At 49.6% G+C, this 23,727-nt stretch overlaps 1 protein-coding gene across 1 annotated transcript in view; it reads right to left on the bottom strand.

Annotated features, from left to right (window-relative positions):
• Positions 1-10,360: 10,360 nt before the first annotated feature.
• ARHGAP33 (Rho GTPase activating protein 33) overlaps positions 10,361-23,727 on the bottom strand; it is a 47,892-nt gene continuing 34,525 nt past the window's right edge. Inside the window, exons 16-22 of the mRNA XM_063140845.1 lie at positions 22,775-22,920; positions 20,007-20,196; positions 19,586-19,731; positions 16,968-17,042; positions 15,157-15,717; positions 13,568-13,926; positions 10,361-12,437 (exon numbers count right to left, since the gene is read on the bottom strand). Of these exons, the coding sequence (XP_062996915.1) occupies positions 11,274-12,437; positions 13,568-13,926; positions 15,157-15,717; positions 16,968-17,042; positions 19,586-19,731; positions 20,007-20,196; positions 22,775-22,920 (2,641 nt within the window). The 3' untranslated portion in view covers positions 10,361-11,273. The remainder of the gene's footprint in view (positions 12,438-13,567; positions 13,927-15,156; positions 15,718-16,967; positions 17,043-19,585; positions 19,732-20,006; positions 20,197-22,774; positions 22,921-23,727) is intronic.

Here is a 23,727-nt window from a genome sequence, read left to right as displayed (position 1 = left end):
CATGATGGGGAAGGAGGTGCCCTCTCCCTACCCCTCTAGGCAGGGCAAGGCATCCTGGACTCTCCTCCTAAGGAAACCTCCATGGTGGGTTTCCCTGCTGTACCACAGCATGTTCTCCAAGGATGGCCTTGGCTGGCCTGCAGCTGCTGTCACACGAGTCTCCTATGGAAGAATTTTACCAACTATTACCTGTGCAGTTATTTTTATGTACAATCAATACTCGTTGAAATCCATAATGAGCACCTGTGTATCGTCTTCTTGGTGTGTTCTCTTTCTCTTGCTTTTGAAAGTAAAAGTGAACTTGGGTAATTTACCACCTTGCTGTGATTCAGTTGAAGGCCATCAATTGAGATGGGCAGTTTTTGAGTTTGTGTGATCTACTCTATGTTTTGCTAGGACCCCAACATCCATCATCCTGGTGCAAAAGAGACAGCTTCAAATCCTCACTCAGCCATGAACAGTCTCTCTCTCTCTCTTTCTCAGCCTAACTTATCTCACAGTACTGTTGTGCGAGGATAAAATTACAAAGAAGAAGCATTTATGCCAGGCATGGGTGACTTGTGGCCCTCCAGATGTTTTGGCCTAATCCTACCCAGCCTAGTCAATAGTGAAGGATCATGGGAGTTGCATGCCAAAACAACTGGAGGGCCACAAATGCCCATCCTGACCTGGGCCACCTTCAGCCCCTTTGAGGAAAGTTGGGATACAAGATGCCACAAATTACCAAATAGACTACTCTCTACTTGTGGATGGTATTCCAACATGATGGAGTTGAAGATGGAGTGCTGCATTCCTGATTTTATTTATTACTACATTTATATCCCACTTCTTTTCCTCTTGTGAGGAACCCAAGGCAGCTTACACAATGGTCTTCCTCTCCATTTTATCCTCACAACAACACTGTGAAGTAGGTTAGAGCCAATGACTGGCCTGAAGCAATCCAGTGAGCTTCATGGCTGAATGGGGCCTAGAACCCAGATCTCCTGAGTTCCAGTCCAACACTCTGACCACTACACCACACTGACTCGCTTAAGCCAGTTTGCACCAAGACAATTATAAGACTTCTCTCTCCCCATCCCATCTTTCCCCCGGTGACTTTGGTACACAACCCAGGCGTCCTGTTTACACTACCACTGAGACATATTTGTGAAGGTCTGGTCTGACTGTACGCTTAGCAGGTTTTTCCGGCCTGGGAGCATTGCTGGGTCTTCCAGTAGAACAAAGGATCTGATGCACATATTCTAACTGCTCCAATGATCCCCTTGAGGTAAACCAGAACCTGGCACAGTATTCAGATTTTGTTTGTTTTTGACGTAAGAGTGAATGGGTGGGGATGGAGTACGAACTGGAACCAGCCAGGTCCCGCATTCCCCCGGATCAAAACAGAATGGGTAAGCAAAATGGAAGCCAAGATAGATTAGATGGCAGGTCTTAGGGTCATCTGATTTTGTCCCTTCCCCGTGTTCCCTCCACCCCCACCCCATGCAAAAAACGACATTCTTTCAAGGGCAGAAGCATGACTCACTCAACTACCTCCTTCCAAATTCCTCCACCCCACCCCTCCTCACTTGCTCAGGCTTCATGGCCAAGGAACTGTTCTGCCTGAGTATACAAATTCTTGCCCATGCCATGGACATTCCATTCCAACTCCCGTCAGGGTTGCCAGTCGTGGACCTTACTGAGTGTTCCTGGGCAAGTCACCATTTCTTAGCCTAACATACCTCACAGGCTTGCAGTGAAGATAAAATGGATGGACAATTTATGTATGCCAGCCTTCCTAACCTGGCACTTTCCAGATGTTTTGGACAACACCCAGCATTTGTGACCAATGGCCATACTGGCTGGGGCTTATGGGAGTTGGTGTCCAAAACATATGGTGGCATGAGGTTGGCGAAGTCTGATGAATACAATCCTGAGCATCTTGGATAGCAATGTAATAAATGCCCACACACTGTGCTATTGAAAGAGGAATGCTGAATTGAGGATTGTCACCATTTCTTGACAAAACCCTAGCCCCTAGGGCTGAGATCCTCCAAATATGAAAATTCTTTCCTCCTGCCCAAGGAAAAAAGGAAATCCAAAATGAACAAACAAAAGGCATGCAAACGAGTGATGTTTGAGATTGCCAGGATTTTCCAAACTTTCTCTCACAGGTCAGCTTACGCCCAATTCCCATTCACGTGTGCGATCACTGCTCGTTCTGCGCGAACGGGAAACTTGTGCAAATTGGGCAGCAATCCAATGGGAGATTTGCACAATTCACCCCAAATTTCATCCATAGACTAAAGCAAGGCCAATTCAGACTACTGAGAAAATTCACACAAATTAGGAAATTCGCGCAAGTTAGAATATTCACACAGATTGGGAAATTCGTGCAAATTAGGAAATGTGTATAAATTGAACTGGGAATCGGGAACGTGATGAACACAAGCATGTGTATGACAATTGGCAAATATTTTTGGTGGTCATGTGCTCACGTCCGGAGCTTCGAACGGGGCATGTTCACATGTTTTGTGACCAAAGACGAAATTCTCACGCATCCCTACTTAAGTCACAGGTGTGCAGTTTTGTCAACCTAACTTGCAAAACTGGAACAGCCAGTTCCATAGTTCATGTGCAATTGGCTAAAAAGATAAAATTTGGGGCAGGGCAGTAAAACTCTGGAGAACCAGTGTGGTGTAGTAGAAGCATAGATTTGGAAGGAACCTTGAGCTCTTACAGTCCAGCCCCTTGCTCAATGCAGGAGCGACAATGCAGGCTGCAATGACATCTTCCCAAGTAAGTGAGAGTGTCTGATTAGTGTCAGATGAGATGTGGCTTCATATCCCCCATTCAACCACAAAGCTTAGTGGGTGATCTTTGAATAGTTGCTATTTTTTTCAGCCAACCCTACCTCACAGCGTTGTTGGGAAGATGGAATGGAACGGGAGGGGTCCTTGGAGGAAGAGGGTGAGATCAAAATGTAATAAGTAACATCCTGGCTAGAGACAGAATGCTGAAAAGGTATTAGATAGCAATCCTAATTAGGTTGGGTGGGACTGATCCGTAGCAGGAAGTTGGACCACAAGCTCTTTGTTTCCGGAATCACTGGGAAAGGGACAGGCAACACCTTCTGTGTATGGTGCACTATCCTTAGCTGCTCCCTATGTGGCCACTGAAGGCAACTAACCCATCCCCTCCCAAGCCATTGGAGATTAGTGGCTCCCAATGTCAGAGGGGCAGTAAATCCACTCCAGCTTGCAATCAGAACCAGTCCGAAGGCTAAAGAAACTAGCCAAGGTGCAGAAGAAGGTGCTCAAGTAGCCGCCACGGCTCGGAGTGCCTTTTACCATCTTTGGTTGGTTCGCCAACTACGGCCTCTCCTGGACAGGGATAGCTTGGCCACGGTGGTACAGGCATTGGTAACCTCAAGATTGGATTACTGCAACGCGCTCTATGTGGGGCTGCCCTTGAAGCTGCTCCGGAAGCTGGAGCTAGTGCAGAATGCTGCAGCTCGGCTGTTGTCTGGAGCTGCCCCTTTCCCACATGAAACTCCTCTGCTGAGGGAACTGCACTGGCTGCCTATTCGCTACCAGGCCAGGTTGAAGGTTCTTGTACTTGTGTACAAAGCCCTAAACAACTTGGGACCAGGTTACCTGAGAGAGCGCCTTCTCCCTTACCAACCTGCCCGGTCACTGAGGTCATCCGAGGGCCTGCTCTTGGTGGTTCCACCTAGATCCATCCTCCGATTGGAATCCACCAGGGGAAGAGCCTTCAGCGTGGTGGCCCCCCTCCTGTGGAACTCCCTGCCTCTGGAGGTCAGACAGGCTCCAACCTTATACTCCTTTCCGCACCTCCTGAAAACATCTTTATTCCAAGAAGCCTTTCTTTAACATGCAGCCTTGGATTTCTGATTTTTGCTTCTTTTTAAATTGTTTTAACTGTTGTATTCTGTTTTTATTTTCATTTTACCTTGTACACCGCTCCGAAATCTTTCAATGGGGAGCGATATATAAATATTCTAAATAAATAAATAAATAAGAACCTGGGTGTAGAATGCAGTAAGAGGAACAAGGAGAAGGTGCAGTAACCTCTGCATGCTTTGTTGTTCAAGCCACCACCCTACCCCCCCCCAAAAAAAACACCCCTGGAACTAGCATTGATAAGAGACGGATTGCACAAAGCTGCATCTGTGTGGTTTGGCAGCCCTGCTGTGTGCGCCTTTGCCAAAGTAACATTTGAGTTGGATCACACCTGCGTGTTCAGCACTCGATGACTGTAGCACCCAGCAATGCTCTACAAGTATGAATCAGCCATCACAGATTATAAACAACAGAGCCAGAACGTCCAGATCATCTCATGAAGGATGCTTTCCGATGGCGTCAGCTCATGTGGACAGCTGCCAGCCGCCGAGTGTGAAGAATGTACACTCATCATCAGGCAGGTGCAGTCACATCCAGACCAAAGCATTTTGCTGCCTGAGGCTGAGCAACAATTGGTGCCCCCAACTCACCCAGTCAAGGTGCACAGTACCCAAAACCAGCCAATTTTTTTGGCACATGAAGCAGAAAATCTCACAAGCGCTTCTCCCCATCTTTGGTGATAAAAAAAAAAAGCAATAATAACTTGTGACACAGAAAAATCTGCCGCCTAAAGCGGCTGCTTCACACTGCCTAATTGTAGAGCCAGCCCTAGGTGTAGGCAATATGTTTGCCCCAAAGGCCACATGCAGAAGTGGGTGGGGTGATCAAGGGCTGCATGCCCGCAGGAGTGGCCAGAATTGGTGGTGGGTGTGGCCTGGACTGGCACCGCCCTTTCCGTACGCAAACATTCTCACACACTCATGCAGAGGACAGTGTGGGGTGGCATCCTCACCTGAGAAGTTGTGCTCTAGCCAGCCTGCCAAATGCTGGTGGGGGTGGATGAGTTAGAGCTTTAGATTTAGAACTGGTAGGAGTGTGATTCAAAGCTGGCAGGAGCATGGTTTAGCTGGGGACGATGCCACACGAGGAAAGTCAGACCTCCGCACCTTCCTCCCCAGCTAAATTGTATTCCAGCCAGTCTGCAAAACAGCTGTTTGAGAGGCTGCCAGGAGCATGGTTGACAAAGGGCAAAATACAGCAGCGGAGGGCAGCGGGGGCGCTTGGTGGACCACACTGAGGACCTCTAAGAGCTGCATGTGGCCTTCCCACGTGTGTCATATACCACGTTGTAACAAGCAGATGGTTAAAGTAAGTGGGAAAAGGGACAGGGCAGTTCAGTTATAACCTCATATGGTTACTAACAGGGACTGGCCGACGAGACCACATTACGCCAGTCCTTTTCCAGCTTCATTGGCTGCCAGTCCAGGCCCGGGCCCGATTCAAAGGGCTGGTATTAACATTTAAAGCCCTAAACGGCTTGGGGCCAGGCTATCTGAAGGAACGCCTCCTCCCATATGTACTTGCCCGGACCTTAAGATCATCTACAGGGGCCCTTCTCTGCAAGCCCCTGCCAAAGGAAGTGAGGCAGGTGGCTACCAGGAGGAGGGCCTTCTCTGCTGTGGCACCCCGGCTGTGGAATGAGCTCCCTAAGGAGGTTCACTTGGCATCTACATTATATGCTTTTAGATGCCAGCTGAAGACCTTTTTATTCTCCCAACATTTTAACAAACTATAAATACATTTTAACATGGTGTTTTAAATTTGTAATTTTGCATTGCTGCTGTTTTTATCTGGTTTTATCTGGGTGAGCTTTTATATTGTATTTTATATTATGGTTTTATACTGTTGTTTTATGCTTTCAATGGTTTTAATTTTTGTGAACTGCCCAGAGAGCTTTGGCTATTGGGTGGTATAGAAATGTAATAAATAAATAAATAAATAAATAATATATTTTTTAATGACTGCCATGTCGAAAAAGCTAAGATACTATAAAAAGCGCCATCTATATATAACTAGCCAGCAGACTTTATAAAGATTTTAAAGGCATCAAAATCTCACCACCACTACCACCACCATGACCTAGAAAACTGCCCAGACATCTGGGTACCTCTGGAAAAATAACAGGTGTTCATAAGAAAGAGGGCAACATAGCACATGCTAAACTTAAAAATCACCTGCTTTTGTGGGCACACACAAGTGGCAAATTGTGGAAGCTAACCATGAGAAAGGCAACGGATGGAGAAGGCATGAATTCCACCGTCTCCTTCCAAATGATCTTTGCTTCCAGTTATCGTTGGGCCTGCTATTCCCATTCATGGGACTCAGTCTTCAGCTGAGAAATGAGGCTGGCCATGTGGCCTCTTTGACAGAGGACAGTCGTCTCTTTGAGGGGCTGTCCTCTATTGGAAGGCGGCCCCATCCAAGTCCTGTTTCAAGGTAAAGAACTCTAAGAAGGAAGACTGGAAATCGTGGTTTCCCCTCAACAGTTAGCACCTGGCTAACAGGTCACCTGCTCACAGGCATTCCCATTATGGTGAGATTATTGGCTTGGCAATTTAAAATTCAGCAAGTACTTCTACATTTGCATCTAAAACTGCAAATTAGCATATGCTCATCTTTGCCCTCCTTTGGGAGGATGCATTTCCTCTTGGGGGGTGATGCGCAAATGGCCATCCTATGGAGAACCTGCAGCTCAGCCTTGCTGGTACAGCTGATGCAGTTATAGGAGAGAATTCAAGTATGGATGAACAACTGTGACCAAGCTCCTCACCTAACTCCCAACATCTGGGCTTAATCATCAAGGGAAGGGCATCATTTGCCTGTGGCTAAGTGCCATTGACTATTGAACAGAGGCTGTAGTGCATTCTATCTAGGACGGTCCTTGCAGCTGGTTCGGAAGCAACTGCGTGGATAGTGTCATTATATGGTTCAGTCACTAGGTGGCACTGGACGGAGCTGCATCTGAGCGGAGTGACACACACCCTGCTTCATTCCCCCCTCCCCTTGCAAGCAGTGAGAACACAGGCCCAAGATGCCAGTTTGCCTTTATTTGTTAATTGGTTTGTTTTAAGCCATTTAGTACAAGAGTCCAGGAAGAAAGGGAGGTCGCTCCATCTCCAGAAAAAAAAGGATGCAGCACATCAGAGGGCAAGGAGGAAACGTTGCCCTTTCAAAACACAGGCACATACACAGACATATATGGCAGTGACAGCTTCACAGCATCGGAGAAGGTGGGACTGTCCGCCTTGCCCACTCCCCAAAACCAGCCCCCCTCAAACGGTTGCCTTCGATATCAGACCCTGGGAGACACTGAACAAAGGAAAGAAGAGGAAGCAACCTCCTTGGCATTTGCCCAGCTGAGCCTTCCCCAACTGGGTGTCCTCCAGTGGGGCTTGGACTGCAACTACCATCATCCCCAGCCAACATAGGAATGATGGGATTTGCAGTCCAAGATAACTGGAGGGGCCTAGCTTGGGAAAGGCTGGCCTGGCCAACACATGCAAAAGAACGTGGTGGTTGAATGCCGAGGTGACCAGGCGGACCGCACTTACGCCCACAGGTGGCAGAAGGGGGATCCAGTTGTGAAACGCTTCCTGTGAACGGCAAGTAGAAAACTAGCATGACAAGGAGAAAGGCTCTTGCACAGACACTGCCCTGTTGTGCTGGTTTTCCTCTTAAAGCCTTTTTCATGGCATCCCAAAATGCCATCCCGCCCCCCTGCAGCCTGGATTGGTACCTTTCCTCTAACCATCTCAGATGTCCTCAGTATGCTGGACATGTAAACTGAGCCAACGTCAAAGATCTCACCCGTTTTCCTGCCAGTGTACAAGTGAATCACATGAAACCAGTTCCAATCCATCTCCCAGGTCAGAATCGTCTTCTGGGTGGCACAACACATTATATTCAAAAGGCACAGAGATCTGCCCTGGAACTGCACCTCATCTCGAAAATGACGTGATCGCACAAATGGTCAGAACTACAATACACACCTTGATCTGCGGTAAAAGATGCATTTATACCTTCTGTAAATGCCCCAAATTAGGCAACATTCACAAGGAGAATATCGACAATTCCAAACAAATGCCTTGAATGTCTGAGACTTGGAGGTACGACGGCGAATGACGAAAGTCACCCAAATATGTCCGTCAGCATTTGCCTGTGTCTGGAATATGCAGGCATGTACATCTATTTGCAGGCAGTTTCACCCTCCAGCACTGACATGTGGAGATGGGTGTCCCCCACATTTTGGACGTTCCAAGGGGCAAATGAATATACAGCAAAGCTTCGAAAGTTTTCACGCCAAGACAGACATATGCCCCGACACAGACCAGAGCCATGGATTCAAGTTCTGACATGATGTTCTCTGTTAGGGATGCACAACCTACAGCCCTTACTGGCCTGGTTCAGACAACACGCTAAACCATGCTGCTTAACCGCAAAATGGTTAACGGGACGCACTAAGGTTAATGCATTTCCCTTAACCATTTGGTGGTCAAGCAGCATGGTTTAGCGCGTTGTCTGAACCAGTCCACTGTGTCTACCAATTTCCTTGCTGCCTGTACCGTCCACTCCCTCTCCCGGGAGATAGTCATAGAGATCGCTCTTCTCCCATCTCAGCTAGCCACAAGGCAGGCGCAATCTGCATTAGCATCACCGGAAGGGCGGTGCACACGTACGGGTGCAGCCCCTGACCCGGCATCACATGCAGCCCTTGCGGCTGAAAAGGTTGTGCACCCCAGTTCTACGCAGATCTTCAGGCACCGTTTATTTGTTCTGCCCCATGTCTTTACAATGCAACATGAGAAGCCCCCTCCAGTGTCTTTCAGCTTCCTAGAAAAACACAGAATATAAGAGGGTAAAGATCCTGGGGCAGTCTGGAGACAGTTATCACAGCAGTAATACAAAAACAGTGGTGAAATTAGTGCAATTCCTGCAGTTAAAACAAAAGGTAGAACAAATCTTGGGAAGGGGGTAGGAAGGGAGTCCGTCCTAGATCTGAAACTCTTAGCACAGGCCGTTGCTCTTTCCACACTAAGAGCCGTCTTGGACCTGGAGATTTCGGAGTCATTTGCATATCCTTTTTGCACGTTGATGAGTATCGTTTTCGTTGAGATGGTTGACGCTCTGGCAATGGCGGATGATTTGGATCTCGCCACGGAGAATGCCAGCCAGCTGGGGTGGCCAAAATCCAAGCACGGCTAATCCCAAACTCATGAGGGATTCAGCCCCGTCAAAAACCACGTGGAGGGATTCAGAATAATGAGATTAAGGCGGATGTCCGACGCGTGCAAACTCGGGCACCAACCCCGTTGAACTGAGTGGGGCTGACTTCCGAGTAAGCACACACAGGATGGAGCTGTTTAAAAGGGGCAAGATCCACCCAAGCACTTTTTGAGGAACCACAAATTCCGGTGGAAGAAGAGGTCAACATGGGCCTAGCTCTCTTCGGTTGAAATCAAGAAGGCCCGAAAGTGCTTCTATTTGTCTGGATCGTGCTCAAGCAAAATGTATTATTCCCAGTGATGTAGGACAGGCATCGCCATCGTTGCACATGTAAATGGAATTGGACATCGTGAGGATTCTACAAGAAGCCCACGGGCAGTGGAGGCTGGTGGCTCTGATGCCTAGTGGGGCAGTGGATCCACTCTGGGTTTCAGCAGACACTCCTCTGGAGCTCAGAAAGCTCCTTTAGAGTACTGACTGGTTCTGACTGAAAGCTGGAGAGGATTCACCGCCCCACTGTCATCGGAGCCACCAGCCTCCACTGCCCACGGGCTGTATAAAAGTGCTTTGGGGGAGAGGCATTACGGGGGACTCGCTTCTTGACCCTCTCTTGACCGAGTGTTGAGGTGTGGTCAGCTGGCAGGTTCAGCCTGCTCAAGGGGAATTAGGCATAGACTCCCCTCCGCCCCACATGCCTAAAATACTGCCCGTGGAACATATACAAACACCTTCACATACACACACCAAAACCCACAGCAATTCCAGACACGGACACACATACCAAACAACTCTATCCAACTCTATGTCCTCTCAAGCACACGCAAACCTGGTTTCCAGATACACACAGGTACTTAAGCATCCCAGGACAGGTGCACATGCATCTTCTCTCTCTCCCCACTAAAAAAAACCCACCCCACTCTCACACACACACATCCACACACACACGCATAGACACTCCAATCCTAAATAAACAAACAAATGCATTACCAACCAACCAACCCCTCACTTTGAATCGTCTAAACATGCCACAGCCTATCCAGTTCCAAAGCCACAAGTGGAGGATCCTGTAACCAGAATCACAAGGTTGCTTGCGTGTCTGGTTGTATTACTCTAAATGGTAAGCATCCCTTATTTCCACCTGGCACGTACGTAAGAAACCAGGATTCTTGAGCACTGCTTTCTCCCAGGAATTGGCTTAATCTCTGGGAAAGCAGGAGAAAAGAAAGGGAGGGCGCTGTTAATGTTTTAATTGGGTTAAAAGAACGGTTAAAAAAAAAGTTAGAACTCATCCTTACTGCAAATACTTGATGAAAATATATATATATATATTCTTAGGGGAATAATGGCTGCACCGTTAATCCCTGCCTTCCACTTTCAGAGCCTGCAATATCAAACAGTACATGAGCATAGCAAGGCCAACAGCGCCCCACTGTGCTGGCTCGGCACACTGCATCTCAGTGCGCAGGGCTAGCAGTAGGAGTCAGACCCTGCAAACATACGGGGATGTCTTAGGAGCAGCGTTACCAAAGCAGAGCAGGTGATGGAATCCAGTGGGGTTCAACCATGTGCCTTTTACCCATGCCATCGGGGCTGAAAGCTTGGAAGATGTAAAGAATCCACTGTTGATGGGGCAGGGGATTTGTGGAGGGGGGGAGAGAAAGAGAGAAAGAGAGAGAGAGAGAGAGAGAGAGAGAGAGAGAGAGAGAGAGAGAGAGAGAGAGAGAGAGAGAGAGAGAGATGCAACATGGATCATAACATAACCAGGACGATTTGTGCATGATGAAATTGGCAGAGCTGTTACAGCATCAGAGAGGCGGAAGTGATGCGAGTCAAAGGCCCCGCACATGAGGTCACGCTGGTCTTCTTGTGTAGGGCATCATGCGGGAGCCGGAGCTGCCTTCAGAGATTCATGTGCTCTCAAACAATTGCAGAGAAGTCCTGAAGACGGGCAGGCACAGCAGCCGACGAGGGGCCTGGGCGTGACATCGCCACCACCGGTCGCGACAGAGCCTCCCCTCCGGCGCCTGCTTTTCCTTTCACAGCAAAGAGGACCACAACAGAATTACACCGGAGGGAAAAGAGAGGAGGCCGGAAGCCCGGAGCCCAGCCCCGAGAATTCAAGATGTGCCCCCTGTGGGGCTCTGTCTCTCAGCAGTAGCTGTGCGTCTGGCCCTCTGTGTACACTGTCCAACTGGGCCCCAGGTAGCAGCCGGACGGAGACCCCTCCCTCCTTTCCACATTGCCGTACTGCGGGGGCGACTCGTCCAGCTTCCGCAGGGATGAGGGGGGCGCCGAGGCCAGGCTCTCCGAGCGGCCAGGCGGTCCGTCGTAGGTGATGATGGGCTCTGGGCCGTAGGGGGGGCGGCCCCAGCAGGCGGGGGCGGCAGCAGGGGGGCGGTAGAACTGCAACACGGTACGGCTGCACGGCAAAGCCTCCATGAGCTGGCGGTATTGCCTGGCGGGCGGATACCCCCAGCCGAGCCTCTGCTTCTGGGGCAAGGGGGGCCTGCTGTGGTGGGGCAGGGGCAGGGGCTGGGCAGCCCCAGGATCAGAAAGGCTGCGGGGGTGGGCCGCTTCAGGCGGCGGGGAAGGAGCGGGGGTGGCAGAGGCGGGCTCGGGGAAGGGCACGTTGACGTAGATGGGCTCCTGCTGGGAGGCGGCGGGAGGCGTCAGGTGGGGGCGCGTTCGGGGGCTCTTTAAGATGGGTTGAAGGGAGGAGGGGCCGGGAGGGAGGGAGGGAGGGCGCCACGGCCTCTCAAACACCCCGTAGGAGGCGTTGAAGGTGGCCAGGTACTCTGGGGGAGGGCAGGACGGCCAGGGCCTTGCCAGACCTGGGTAAGCAGGAGGGTCCCCCACAATCTCGTAATAGAGATTCTCGTGCTCCAGCTGGGGAGGAGGAGGAGGAGGCACCCCATTCATCCCCGCTGGAGAGGAGGCCGGGAAGCGGCCGTGGTGCCGGAACTGTCGTTCCGGGAGGTAGGATTGGAAAGAAGGAGCCCGGCTTTTGAGGGGCAAGTGACTGGGCCCCAGAGGGAAATGCGAAGGCGGAGGAGGCTTTGGCGGGGCAGGTGACTGGCTGGATAAGGGATAGCAGTCTTGGGGCTGGCGAGGGGGCAGGTACGGGACCGACAGGGGAGGCGATGGGTGGTGGAAGCCGTAGGCAGTGGGCGAGGCAGGGGATGGGGAAGACAGGTGGTAGGGGTCCGAGAAGGAATGAGGCTGAGCGTCTCGCTGGACTAGGTCTGCGAGGACCCTCCGGTAGGGGGAAAAGGAATCCGAGCTGCCCAAGGGAGAGGCCTGGCTGAGCGGCACCTGCGGAAAGGCAAAGCAAGGGAGATGAACAGGCGGGACTAGTGACACATTGCAAAATACATGCACAGGCACAACCTTGGCTTCTTCCTACGTAAGATTTCTTCACCCTTCTTAAGAACATTGGAAGTGCCCTGCTGGAGCAGACCAAGGGTCCATCTAGTAGTCCAGCACTCTGTTCACCCGGTGGCCAACTAGCCGTCAGCCACGGTCCCACAACGCAGGACCCCACGGTGTCCCACGGTGCAACAGCACCCTCCCACCCATGTTCCCCAGCCACTGTTCTACATAGGCATAACTGCTGGAGGTGGCATAGAGCCACCAGAGCTAGCAACCATTGATAGCATTCACCTCCAGGAAACGTCAAACGTCAAGTGTCTGTCCCACCCTACCCTTCACTGCAGAAGCAGAAACAGGAGCCACAAGGGCAGCAGCAGGGCCAGAGGTCCAAGCGGATGGCTCCTCTCCCCCCCTGACCCAGAGATGGGCCAAAACATTTCAGTGCCTTTAAATGGAAATGGAGACACCCATCCCTGCCCCCACCCTCCAGGCTCCTGAAGTGGTGATAAAAATACAAGAGACTAAATCAGCCCCTCCTGACTTGGTGCCCTCCAGAAGCATCGTACTACAAACCCTACTATGCCCCGATGGTCAATGTCCATGTTGGCTGGGTAGGATGGTGTTGTAGTCTAACACATCTGGAGGGTGACAGGTTGGGGAAGGAAAGGAAAGGAACCTCTAGTGCAAGCTCTGAGTCATTATTGACTCTTGGAGGGACGCCAGCTTTCACTGATGTTTTCTTGGCAGGCCTTATAGCAGGGTGGTTTGCCGTAGCCTTCCCTGGCCGTTATTACCTTTCCCCCAGATAACTGGGTACTCATTTTACCGACCTTGGGAGGATGGAAGGCTGAGTTGACCCGAGCCGGCTGCCTGAGAACCAGCTTCTGCTGGGATCGAGCTCAGGCCGTGGGGAGAGTTTCAGCTGCAGAAACTGCTGCTTTACCGGGGAAGGCTGCCCTAAACAACTGGAAAATCTGCTGCCTTTTAGTAGCACACCAAAACCTGCACCCTGCCCAATGGTAGGGCCGGCTCAGCCCTGACACACACACACCCGCCCCAAGCACAGCCCTCACCTGGTTTCCTCCCTGGGGGTCACGGCCCTGGTTGCCTACGCTCCGGCCCCTGGCCTGCCCTTGCAGTGACAAGGGGCCGGAGGCCTTGGGGCTGGGGCGCACCATGGAGTAGAGCGCCCGTGCACCACTCGTCAGTTCTCCTGCCTTGCACTCCAGCGACAGGGAGCGTCGGAAGTGCGTCCGGTGTTCCCTCTGCCCGCGGCCGGCCTGTTGCTTCTGCTGCAGGGCTGCCTGGTGCGCACTCTCAGCCAGAGCCAGGGCCATCAGCCGAGCTGGGTTTTTAGGGGGAGGAGGCGGGGGGATGTGCCGCAGGACGGACAGTGCGCCAGGAGATGTGGGAGCAGTTTCTGCCTTTGGACCTGAAGAGGAAAAAGAAAGCGGGAGGGAGGGAAAGAGAGAGAAATCAGAACTGGCCCTACCATTAGGGAGGGTGAAGCAGCCTCCCCGGAAAGGAGTATGAGAGAAAGCAGAGCAAAAAGGCCTTATTAACTGTTATGCTGCTAAGTACACTATGGAACAGAGCCCCAGAACCAAATCGACATGCTTCCAAGTGATGTAGAGAAATAGAAGCCCAATCTCCCTCCCGGTCCCTGCTACTTTAAAATCTCTGCAGTTCAAAACGTAGTGGCTGCACCCTTCTCAGTGGACAATGGCCATTTATATGTTTTGCTTTTGAAAATCAGCTCCGAGAAATACGGTTGAAACTTTTAACTGTTAACTCAAGCACTACCCAGAATTGAGACCATTACGAAGGAAGGAAGGAAGGAAGGAAGGAAGGAAGGAAGGAAGGAAGGAAGGAAGGGGGAGAGAGAGGAGGAGAGAGAGAGAGAAAGAGACTGCTTCGTCCATTTTCTTCTGCTGCCCCTTACGCCTGGAGCGCTCTTCCAGAACATTTGAGAACTACAAGTTCAATCGCAGCTTTTAAAGCTCAACTAAAAACTTTTCTTTTTCCTAAAGCTTTTAAAACTTGATGTTGTGCGGACTTTATACTGTTAGTTTTACCCTACCCTGGGCCTGCTTACCCTACCCTGTGCCTGTTGGCATTCTCTTCCCCTCCTTATTGTTTTACTATGATTTTATTAGATTGTAAGCCTATGCGGCAGGGCCTTGCTATTTACTGTTTTACTCTGTACAGCACCATGTACATTGATGGTGCTATATAAATAAATAAATAATAATAATAATAATAATAATAATAATAATAATAATAATAATAATAATTTTACCTATAATCACATAAGAATGTAAGAAAAGCCACGCTGGATCAGACCAAGAGATAGGACTTATCTTTGTGGAAGCCATGCTGATTCTTTCCCAACAGGGCTTGTCCTTCTATGTGCTTACTAATGTTATCCTTAATCATGCTTTCCACCAATTTACTCAGAACAGACCGGCTTGGAATCCCCCTGGATCCCTTTTTAAAAAGTGGTGCTACATTGGCTATTCTCCAGTCCTCCAGTACAGAGGTTTATCTCAGGGGAATGTGACATATTTTTGCTAGGAGATCAGCAAGTTCACATTTGGGTTCTTTAAGAAGCAGAAGAAGAGAAGCAGGAGGAGGAGCAGCAGCAGCAGCAAAGGGTACTTACTGTGTGGAGACATGCGACCTTTGGCTTGGGTGATCTTGCAGCGGACTTCACGTTCACAACTGTCACTGAGCTGTCCGCCCGCAGCACACAGCAGCATGGAGATCATGTGTGGTGGGGAGGCGCGCACATTCAGCCCCCTAGCCTCGCCTCCAGCAAACATTTCCAGCACCTTGTCAGGCAGGGAGACGGGCAATGGCTCTGACGTGTCCTTGCCGATGGTGGGGGGAGAGCAGGGCGAGAGGGCGCCGACGGGACTCGACGAGCCGGAGCCGTCCGAGAGCGAGGGCCGCCGAGGGGGAGGGCTGCACTGGAAGGTCAGCGGGTCGAAGTCCAAGCCCCGGAGGCCGGGGGGGCTCAGCTCTAGCTCCGAGTCCAGCTCCGAGTCCCCTTCCAGCCAGGAGGAACGGCGCCGTGCAGCCACGTCTCCCTTCCCGGCGGCCAGGCCCTCACCCCGGCCGGATTCGGAGGAGCCCAGAGAAGAGCACGAGCGGCACGGCTTGAGGGCGGGGAAGGCATCGCTGCTGGAGTGTGGGCGTCGTAGGCATGGCAGCTTGGGGAGGCCTAGGCCAAGGACCCAGAAAGAAAGAAAGAAAGAAAGAAAGAAAGAAAGAAAGAAAGAAAGAAAGAAAGAAAGAAAGAAGAAACACACGGATCAAGAGCTTTATCACACCAGCGTTATACTGTGCAATCACTGTGGATTGCATGCAAAGGACTCAGAAGTTTTCCACCTCATAATCTGCTTTGATTGTGAAGTGCTCCCATGCATCTCGCTTTAACTGTGCTTCAAAGCAAAAAGATTCGCTGTATTTAGCCCCTACTTGTTGAGCGTGTCTTCCGAGCCGCCGCTGGGGCGCAGGAGCAAGATTTTAAAGAAATGCTTACATCTGTGTAAGCTTTAAAGATAAAGACACCAAAATTGGCACATTAATAGATATTAGGGAGAGCTTTAAGCATACCAAATTTGAACTGGATCATCCGGTGATTTTTTTAATGATTTTTTTACATTTCCCCCCTTCAACTCACTTCCTGGTATGCAAAGGATCTCTGCCTTCCGGTAGCAAAAACAACAACAACAGCGAAAGCTTAGCACTACGGGGATAATCCGAAGGAAGCAGGTAGGTGGGATGAAGCTCCAAGGAGATGACACCAGTGCGGCCTGCAAGCTGCTCAGTATCTAAAATAAGAGGCAGGTCTCCCCTTGGCTGCCTCTGGGGGATTGGCTGCCCGCCTGCCAGCTGCGCAGTCCGCGATCATCCAGAAGGCAGTTCACGTGTAGCAGGGGCAAGTCTATCGCTTCGCCGTTCAAAGAAGTTTCAGCATACCGTGGTCCCGTCCACTGCAGGGGCCGCAGCTCCACCACGGAGCATGTGCTTTGCATTCGGAAGCTCCCAGGCTCAACACCCGGCAGGGACACGTAGCAGGGGATGGGGAAACCTTCCTGAGACGTCGGAGAGCCACTAGACAAAACTGGACTAGATAACTATCCTGACCTGTCCCTGTGGTCTTTATGGCAGGTAATGTCGCTGCAGGGCCGTCATGGGCTAAACACTCCCAACGGCCAGCTTTTTACACCTCTGGCTTAATGCCGAAGACGGGAACTGAGAGCAATGAGAAAGCTGGTTTGTAGGTCTACACTCAGACGGGTTGCCTGTCCACCAAGGGGGTGGATGCAGTTTGGGAGGGCAGCTGACAGCTTCCAAACAACAGTGGCATTTGTGCACCCTGTTTTTACAGGGAAAAGACACCCTGGAGGCTGGTCCCCTACGCAGCCAACCCAACACTCCTCTCCCAGCACATGAGATGCTCATTACCTGTCATACTGGCCTGCGATGTCAGGGACTCCTCGCTCTTGGCTGATCGCAGGGTGACGGTCTCAGCTTGGCCCCCTAGAGCGAGACAAGACAAAGGAGCAGGTGATGACTGTCCCTCTGAGAAGGACCTTATCACAATCCCCACCCCCATTCTGATTCTCACCTGGGGAAACTCAAAGCTCACCTGCTTAACACTGGGATCGATACAGCGGTCTACAGCCAAGGTAGGCAACCTGGTGCCTGCTACGTGGTTTGGACTACAACTCCCGTAAATCCCCAGCCAGCATGGCCGACGGTCAGGGATGATGGCAGTCGTGGTCCAAAAGAGCTGGAGGGGCGCCAGGCTGTCTCTCCCTGGTAGAGAGGCATGTTTACTGGAAGGTGGTGTCAAATCCTCAGCTGCATCCACAGCCACACACCGCATGCGTAGAATTTGTTAACTGGTGCAGAATTGAGTGTCGCTGGTCTGAGCTTCAGGGTTTGTTTGATTGATTGATTTTCAACAAAGCAAGTTTCAACAAAGCAAGTTTCTAGCCCTTAAGGGTGCTGAACAAAGCTTGACAATGCATGAGGAGTCCTCGATGGACTCTCAGAAGCCACAGGGAGGGATTCATTGTCCAGCATGCACCTCCCCTCCCCCATCGCTGCAAGAAGAAGGGGGGAAATCATACAAAGTATGCACATATAATGCTAATTTTGATTTATTCACATAATTTATTCAAGATCAACGCCTGATTTACATGGGACAGATTTGTGGAGTTGCAGCATGAGGAAGGCAATACTCCAGCAGTTACTAAAAAGCAGGGACTTCAGTAGTTGCTTAGAGATTTCCTGATGGAATTCCAGGATGCATTTCGAACTAAAATTAAATACTGAAAAGTGTGGGGAGGGGAAGGCAGCCGGAATGGAAAAAATATAAGTTTATGACATTTCCTGTGCTTCATTTTAATTACTTTACTAAGCTATTTCCCCCAAAGAAGAATAAGACTTCAAAAATGCATTGGGAATTCAGAAATTTCATCAACAGATATTCAAGCACCTGTTATTACATCATCACATTATATATATATATATATATATATATATATATATATATATCTTGCCTTTCTTTCAGAGTGGCATACATGGTTCTCTTCCCCCTGGTTTAAACTCTGTATTCATGTTTGGGTGGGTGGGTGTCTTCAAGTTGTAGTCCAATACTGGGGAGGGGGGACACCCTTCTTTCTGGTGAGGATTGCATTCCCTTAGGGGACAATCTGTCAAAGGCCAAATGCTAGTAGTACGTGCAGCCAAAGCCAGCTGTAGGGTGGGCCAGAGATAAAAATGGGTGGACCTACTCCCTTTCCTTTCTCTACCCCCACTGCCCTGCCAATATGGGCTGCCTGGGGAGGGACAGGCTGCTTTTGTCACAGGCTTGAATTTACAGTGACCATATGGAAAGGAGGACGGGGCTCCTGTATCTTTAACAGTTGCATAGAAAGGGGCATTTCAGCAGGTGTCATTTGTATATATTCCCTCTTCATCACAAGAGTTAAAGCTGCAGGAGCTATACTACAGTGCCCAGATATAGGGTGACCATATGAAAAGGAGGACAGGGCTCCTGTATCTTTAACAGTTGCATTGAAAAGGGAATTTCAGCAGGTGTCATTTGTATATGGGGAACCTGGTGAAATTTCCTCTTCATCACATCAGTTAAAGCAGCAGGTGCCCTGCCCTCTTTTAAATCTGGTCACTCTAGTTAAAGCTCCTTCAGCTTTAACTGTGGTGATGAAGAGGGAATTTCACGAGGTTCCCCATATATACAAATAACACCTGCTGAAATTCCCTTTTCTATTCAACTGTTAAAGATACAGGACACTGTCCTCCTTTTCATATGGTCACCCTACCAGATACAAAAGAGGGCAGGGCTCCTGCAGCTTTAACTGTGGTGATGAAGAGGGAATTTCACCAGGTTCTCCATATATACAAATGGCACCTGCTGAAATTCCCTTTTCTATTCAACTGTTAAAGATACAGGAGCCCTGTCCTCCTTTTCATATGGTCATCCGACCTGAATTGCTTGATTGTGGAAGCCTTTTGAAATTAGGCTGTGAGCCAGATGGAGCCCTAGGGATGCAAACGTCCCACCCCTGCTCTCCACGCTCGCCACTACAGTGCACCGTGCTGGCTCTAAAGAGATATTTTGTGATGTCAAGAGCTTGTGACGCAGCTTTCTGTGCATACTCAGTGTGGAATCCCGTTATGTCTTTGTGTGTGTGTGTGTGTGCAGAAAATACCAGTCTGACATGCGTACACACTCCAAAGCGTGTGGGTACGTACAAGTTAGGGCAATCTTACAGGAAGCCAGATTCCGGCTGGACGTCAGGAAAAACTTCCTGACTGTTAGAGTGGTATGACAATTGAACCCATGACCTAGGGAGGTTGTGGGCTCTCCCACACTAGAGGGATTTGAGAGGCAGCTGGACAGCCATCTGTCAGGTAGGCTTTAAGGAGGATTCCTGCATTCAGCAGGGGGTTGGACTTATGGGCCCCTTCCAACTCTACTATCCTATGATTCTATGAGAATGGGAGTGGAGCAATTCAAGGCAGCGAGTTTAGGTATCCGTTGAGCCTCTCACCTGGCAGAGGCTCTCCAAACCCAAGAAGCTCCCCAAGGCGGTGCGATTTCTTGCGGAACGTGACCGGCGCTTTGCCAATGGCAAAAAAGGCCCTCCAGCTAGGACCAGACGTCTTCCGCAGCCTCCCATTACTTTCGGCCTTTTGCCTACAGACAGGAGAGACAGGTCAGCCCAGGGCCCTGAGCACCAACAGCTAAAGCAGTCCCCCTCTCTGCTAAATCGAAGAGAGCCATCTTGGCTGCTCACCTCCCTAGATTGGACCATTTAGTCCCTACCCGACCATTTAGTTTCCAACAGCAGGGAGCCAGATGCTATTGGAAGCTCCCAAGCAGGGCATCCAAGGGATGGTGTTTCCCTGTCATTTGTTCTCAGCATCTGGAATTTAAAGGTACACTGCCCATGTACATGGAAGCTCCATTACCTGGTGTCAGGCGAGCCCAATACAGCAGAGAATTTCCCTTGGCCCTGCAGGTCAGAGGATCCATGCCTGACTTCTGGCTTGGTAATCTTGCACAGGGCCTGGGTGCGTGCTTGTGCTTCTTCCAAGGAGAGCAACCGGGTGGAGGGACAGCTGACCAACTGGGATTTCGGTCGGGGAAGAAAGCAGCGCCCTGTTGGAGGAGTGAGGCTGTGAGAGTGCAGGGGAGGAAAGCCTAATGCCCGCCCTTTTAGGGCAGGCATGCGGTCTCACATTTGCCCAGCATCAGAAGCACATGCATACAACAATGCCTAGCTGTCCTGGGATGAGCTCTGGGGAGGGGAGGCGGAATCCAAATTTGCAGCATGGATCTATTGGAACTGGGGAAAAGCCAGCTGTGAAAGGTGTTGATTGGCCTGTGCCCATGCCATCACCAACACATCTCTCTCCTTCTCCCCTTCAAACGTTAAAACAGTTTCGCAACTGTTTTTAATGTGTGTGTGTGTGTGTTTCTTTTAAAGGTGAAAAACATGTATAAATGAATGCAGATCTGCTGCTTAAAAATAAGAAGGGCAGCCTGCCTGAATCATAACGGAAGAAGGGAGACCGACAGCTGAATCAGCGCTGTCACGCAAATTGCAAAACCAAGCTCACCCTGCAGGTGAAGAACCTCTTGTGACTGCTCTTTAAATATTTCTTTGCTTGTTTAAAGATTTATAGCCTGCCTTCCTGCCCGAAGGCCCCCCAGGCAGCTAACAAATAAAACAACAGTCAACAATTAAAAATGCAGCAATAAAAACAAAGCAATTACGTCTGCTTTCACCTTCAGCGCTGTGATGAACTTGAATGAATATTTTCTAAAACGGCCAAAACGTTATTCCATAACTCTAAGATTTGTAATAAACCTGAGCAGGGATGTATTTGTTATTGCAAAATAAATTTTCTAGGTGCTGTATCCTGGGAAATTTGCATCTAAGCCCTTTTTTAAAAAAATAAAATAAAGCAAAAGACTAGCAACTGCAGTGCAAGATCTCTTGCCACCTGAGACGAGAGATCACACATACTGCCACCATGTTGTGCCCTCGCTCTTCCTGCATCACCCCCACACACCCGGGACATTCCTCCCATCATGCCTAACTCTGAGGAAGGACAACCATGACGCAGGCTCTGAACAACAGACCCGGCCGAGGCTACTCCCTGCTCAAGCCAAGCACCACCGCTTGATACGCCTGAGGCAAGGGACAAAAACCACCTTCCTCCAAACTATGTGGAGAAAGGGGTTAAATGGCGAAGGATTTCAATATATAAAATAAAACACTGTGAGTTATATGTGCTGAGGTGAATGATTGTCAGAGTGGGTGTTAAATGAGTAAACTTCAGATGATAAATGCTAAACAGACACATGGGATTTTTGTGGTAGTTAAAAACAAAATAATTACAATTTATTTTTAAAAGTTCACAAGCTTTGTTTCAAAATAAAATGTTTAAAAAACTTTTTGAAACCTTTCATCCAATCCTTTCACCCATTCACATACACGCTTTCCTTTTTCTCACGCAATCACTCTTTAACTTTCTTTATTATCAGTATTGATTAATATATGTCAACTATGTGCACACCACACTCCAAAGACACCCCTCTCTACCCTGACCCTCAAATTTCCCAGAACTTAAGTACTCTAAACACAGAGAGCACTAAAGACTCTAAGAGTACCTAAAAAGTCTCCCTCAATTCCCCCAGTCATTCCCTTATATCTCCTCTCTCATCTCACACTATTGCCCCACTCGTGCTCTTCGCTCCTCTGATGCCATGTTTCTCGCCTGCCCAAGGGTCTCTACTTCCCTTGCTCGGCTTCGTCCATTTTCTTCTGCTGCCCTTATGCCTGGAACGCTCTCCCAGAACATTTGAGAACTACAAGTTCAACCGCAGCTTTTAAAGCTCAGCTAAAAACTTTTCTTTTTCCTAAAGCTTTTAAAACTTTATTTTGTTCTGACTTTATACTGTTAGTTTTACCCTACCCAGTGCCTGTTTGCTTTCTCTTCCCCTCCTTATTGTTTTATCATGGTTTTATTAGAATGTAAGCCTATGCGGCAGGGTCTCGCTATTTACTGTTTTACTATGTACAGCACCATGTACATTGATGGTGCTATATAAATAAATAAATAAATAATAATAATAATAATAATAATAATAACTCCTCCCCTTCCCAAGACATTCTAAATCTGCCCACTCAGGCCAACATTCTAAACTCACCACAGACTTACAAACTGCAGACATACATTTGGGAACTGACTTGTGGGGTGTAATGCCACAACAACCTCAGAGCTAGGCATTTTGGCCTGGTCAGCTTTCTAAAGAGCCATGCCAGCCATTTCCTTGATTGACAAGGTCCTCCAGAGGGCAGCTGCTCCGGACAGCCCTGCCAGCCACTCTCTTACTGCAGCAAATGCCACAGTGAGAGAGCTGCTAGCATGGCACAGCTCTTTGGAGCAGTGACTGGAAGTGGTGGTGAGCCCTCTAAGTGGGGAGCAGCTAAATTTGCAACTCCGATGCCTGAGGCAGGGGCTTTATCCTGTCTCATGAGAGGGCCGGACCTACACACCAGTCATTATTCAGAACCTTGTAGTACAACTTGTAGTCGAGATTTCCATAGTTTAACTATGCGCTGTGCGAAGAAGACCTTCCCCGGGGTATGTCGTTGGGTGAGGAGGATGCTGAGGGGTTTCTAACGAATTCCTAATCAACCTCTCAAAATTGCAGCTGCGTGAGGTACCTGCGCTGTCCTTGCCGACGGAGGTGAAAGTGTCGCTGAAGAGAACTTGGACGTTGTTCAGGAGGAATTCGACCACGAGGGACTGAACGCGGACTTCCTGGAAGGCATCAGCCCCGCACTGAGCAACAGACTCCAGTGCCATCGACCTGCCATAAAAGCAGAGCAGGAGTTACTACGGGGCCAGATCCTTCAGCAAGACATAAGAAAGGGTCTGGGGGGCGAGGTGTGTGTGTTTGTGTGTGACAATCATGCTCTAGCCCAAGGGTGCCATGCCTAGAGGGGTAGGCATAGCTGTAAGTTAGCTTAGCAAAGGGGGGGGGGGGAGAAGGACCAGACCAGTAAAGCAGCATGACATAAGGCTGTGAAGAACATGGGCAGGGGCCTGTGGGTAGGGGGAGGCTGGTGTTGGAAGGAACCGCAAGGCATTACGAGTAAGTGGTGGGAGAGTGGTAGGGCCAGGCCCAAGGGGAGAGGAGAGGGGAGGATAAATTTATTTATTTAATTACATTTATATACCGCCCCACAGCCAAAGCTCTCTGGGCGGTTTACAACAATTAAAAAATAGTAAACATTAAAAGTATACAAAAATTTAAAAAACAGTATAAAAACAACAGTATCCATTTAAAAACAACAATTCTGGGGTCCATTAAAAACAAACTTAACGTTGTTAAATGCTGTTAAAATGCCTGGGAGAAGAGAAAAGTCTTGATCTGGCGCTGAAAAGATAACAACGTTGGCGCCAGGCGAGCCTCATCGGGAAGATCATTCCACAGTCGGGGGGCCACCACCGAGAAGGCCCTCTCCCTTGTTGCCAATGTCTGAGCACTCGGAGGAGGACCTTAGATGTTGAGCGCAGCGTACGGGTAGGTTCATGTCGGGAGAGGCGTTCCAGCAGGTATTGCGGTCCCAAGCCATGTAGGGCTTTATAGGTTAAGACCAGCACCTTGAATTGG

Source organism: Elgaria multicarinata, chromosome 13, assembly GCF_023053635.1.
Source record: "Elgaria multicarinata webbii isolate HBS135686 ecotype San Diego chromosome 13, rElgMul1.1.pri, whole genome shotgun sequence".
In the NCBI taxonomy this organism is placed as follows: Eukaryota; Metazoa; Chordata; class Lepidosauria; order Squamata; family Anguidae; genus Elgaria; species Elgaria multicarinata.
Note: the sequence above shows the minus strand (reverse complement) of the source record. Positions and strands in the feature narration are given on the sequence as shown.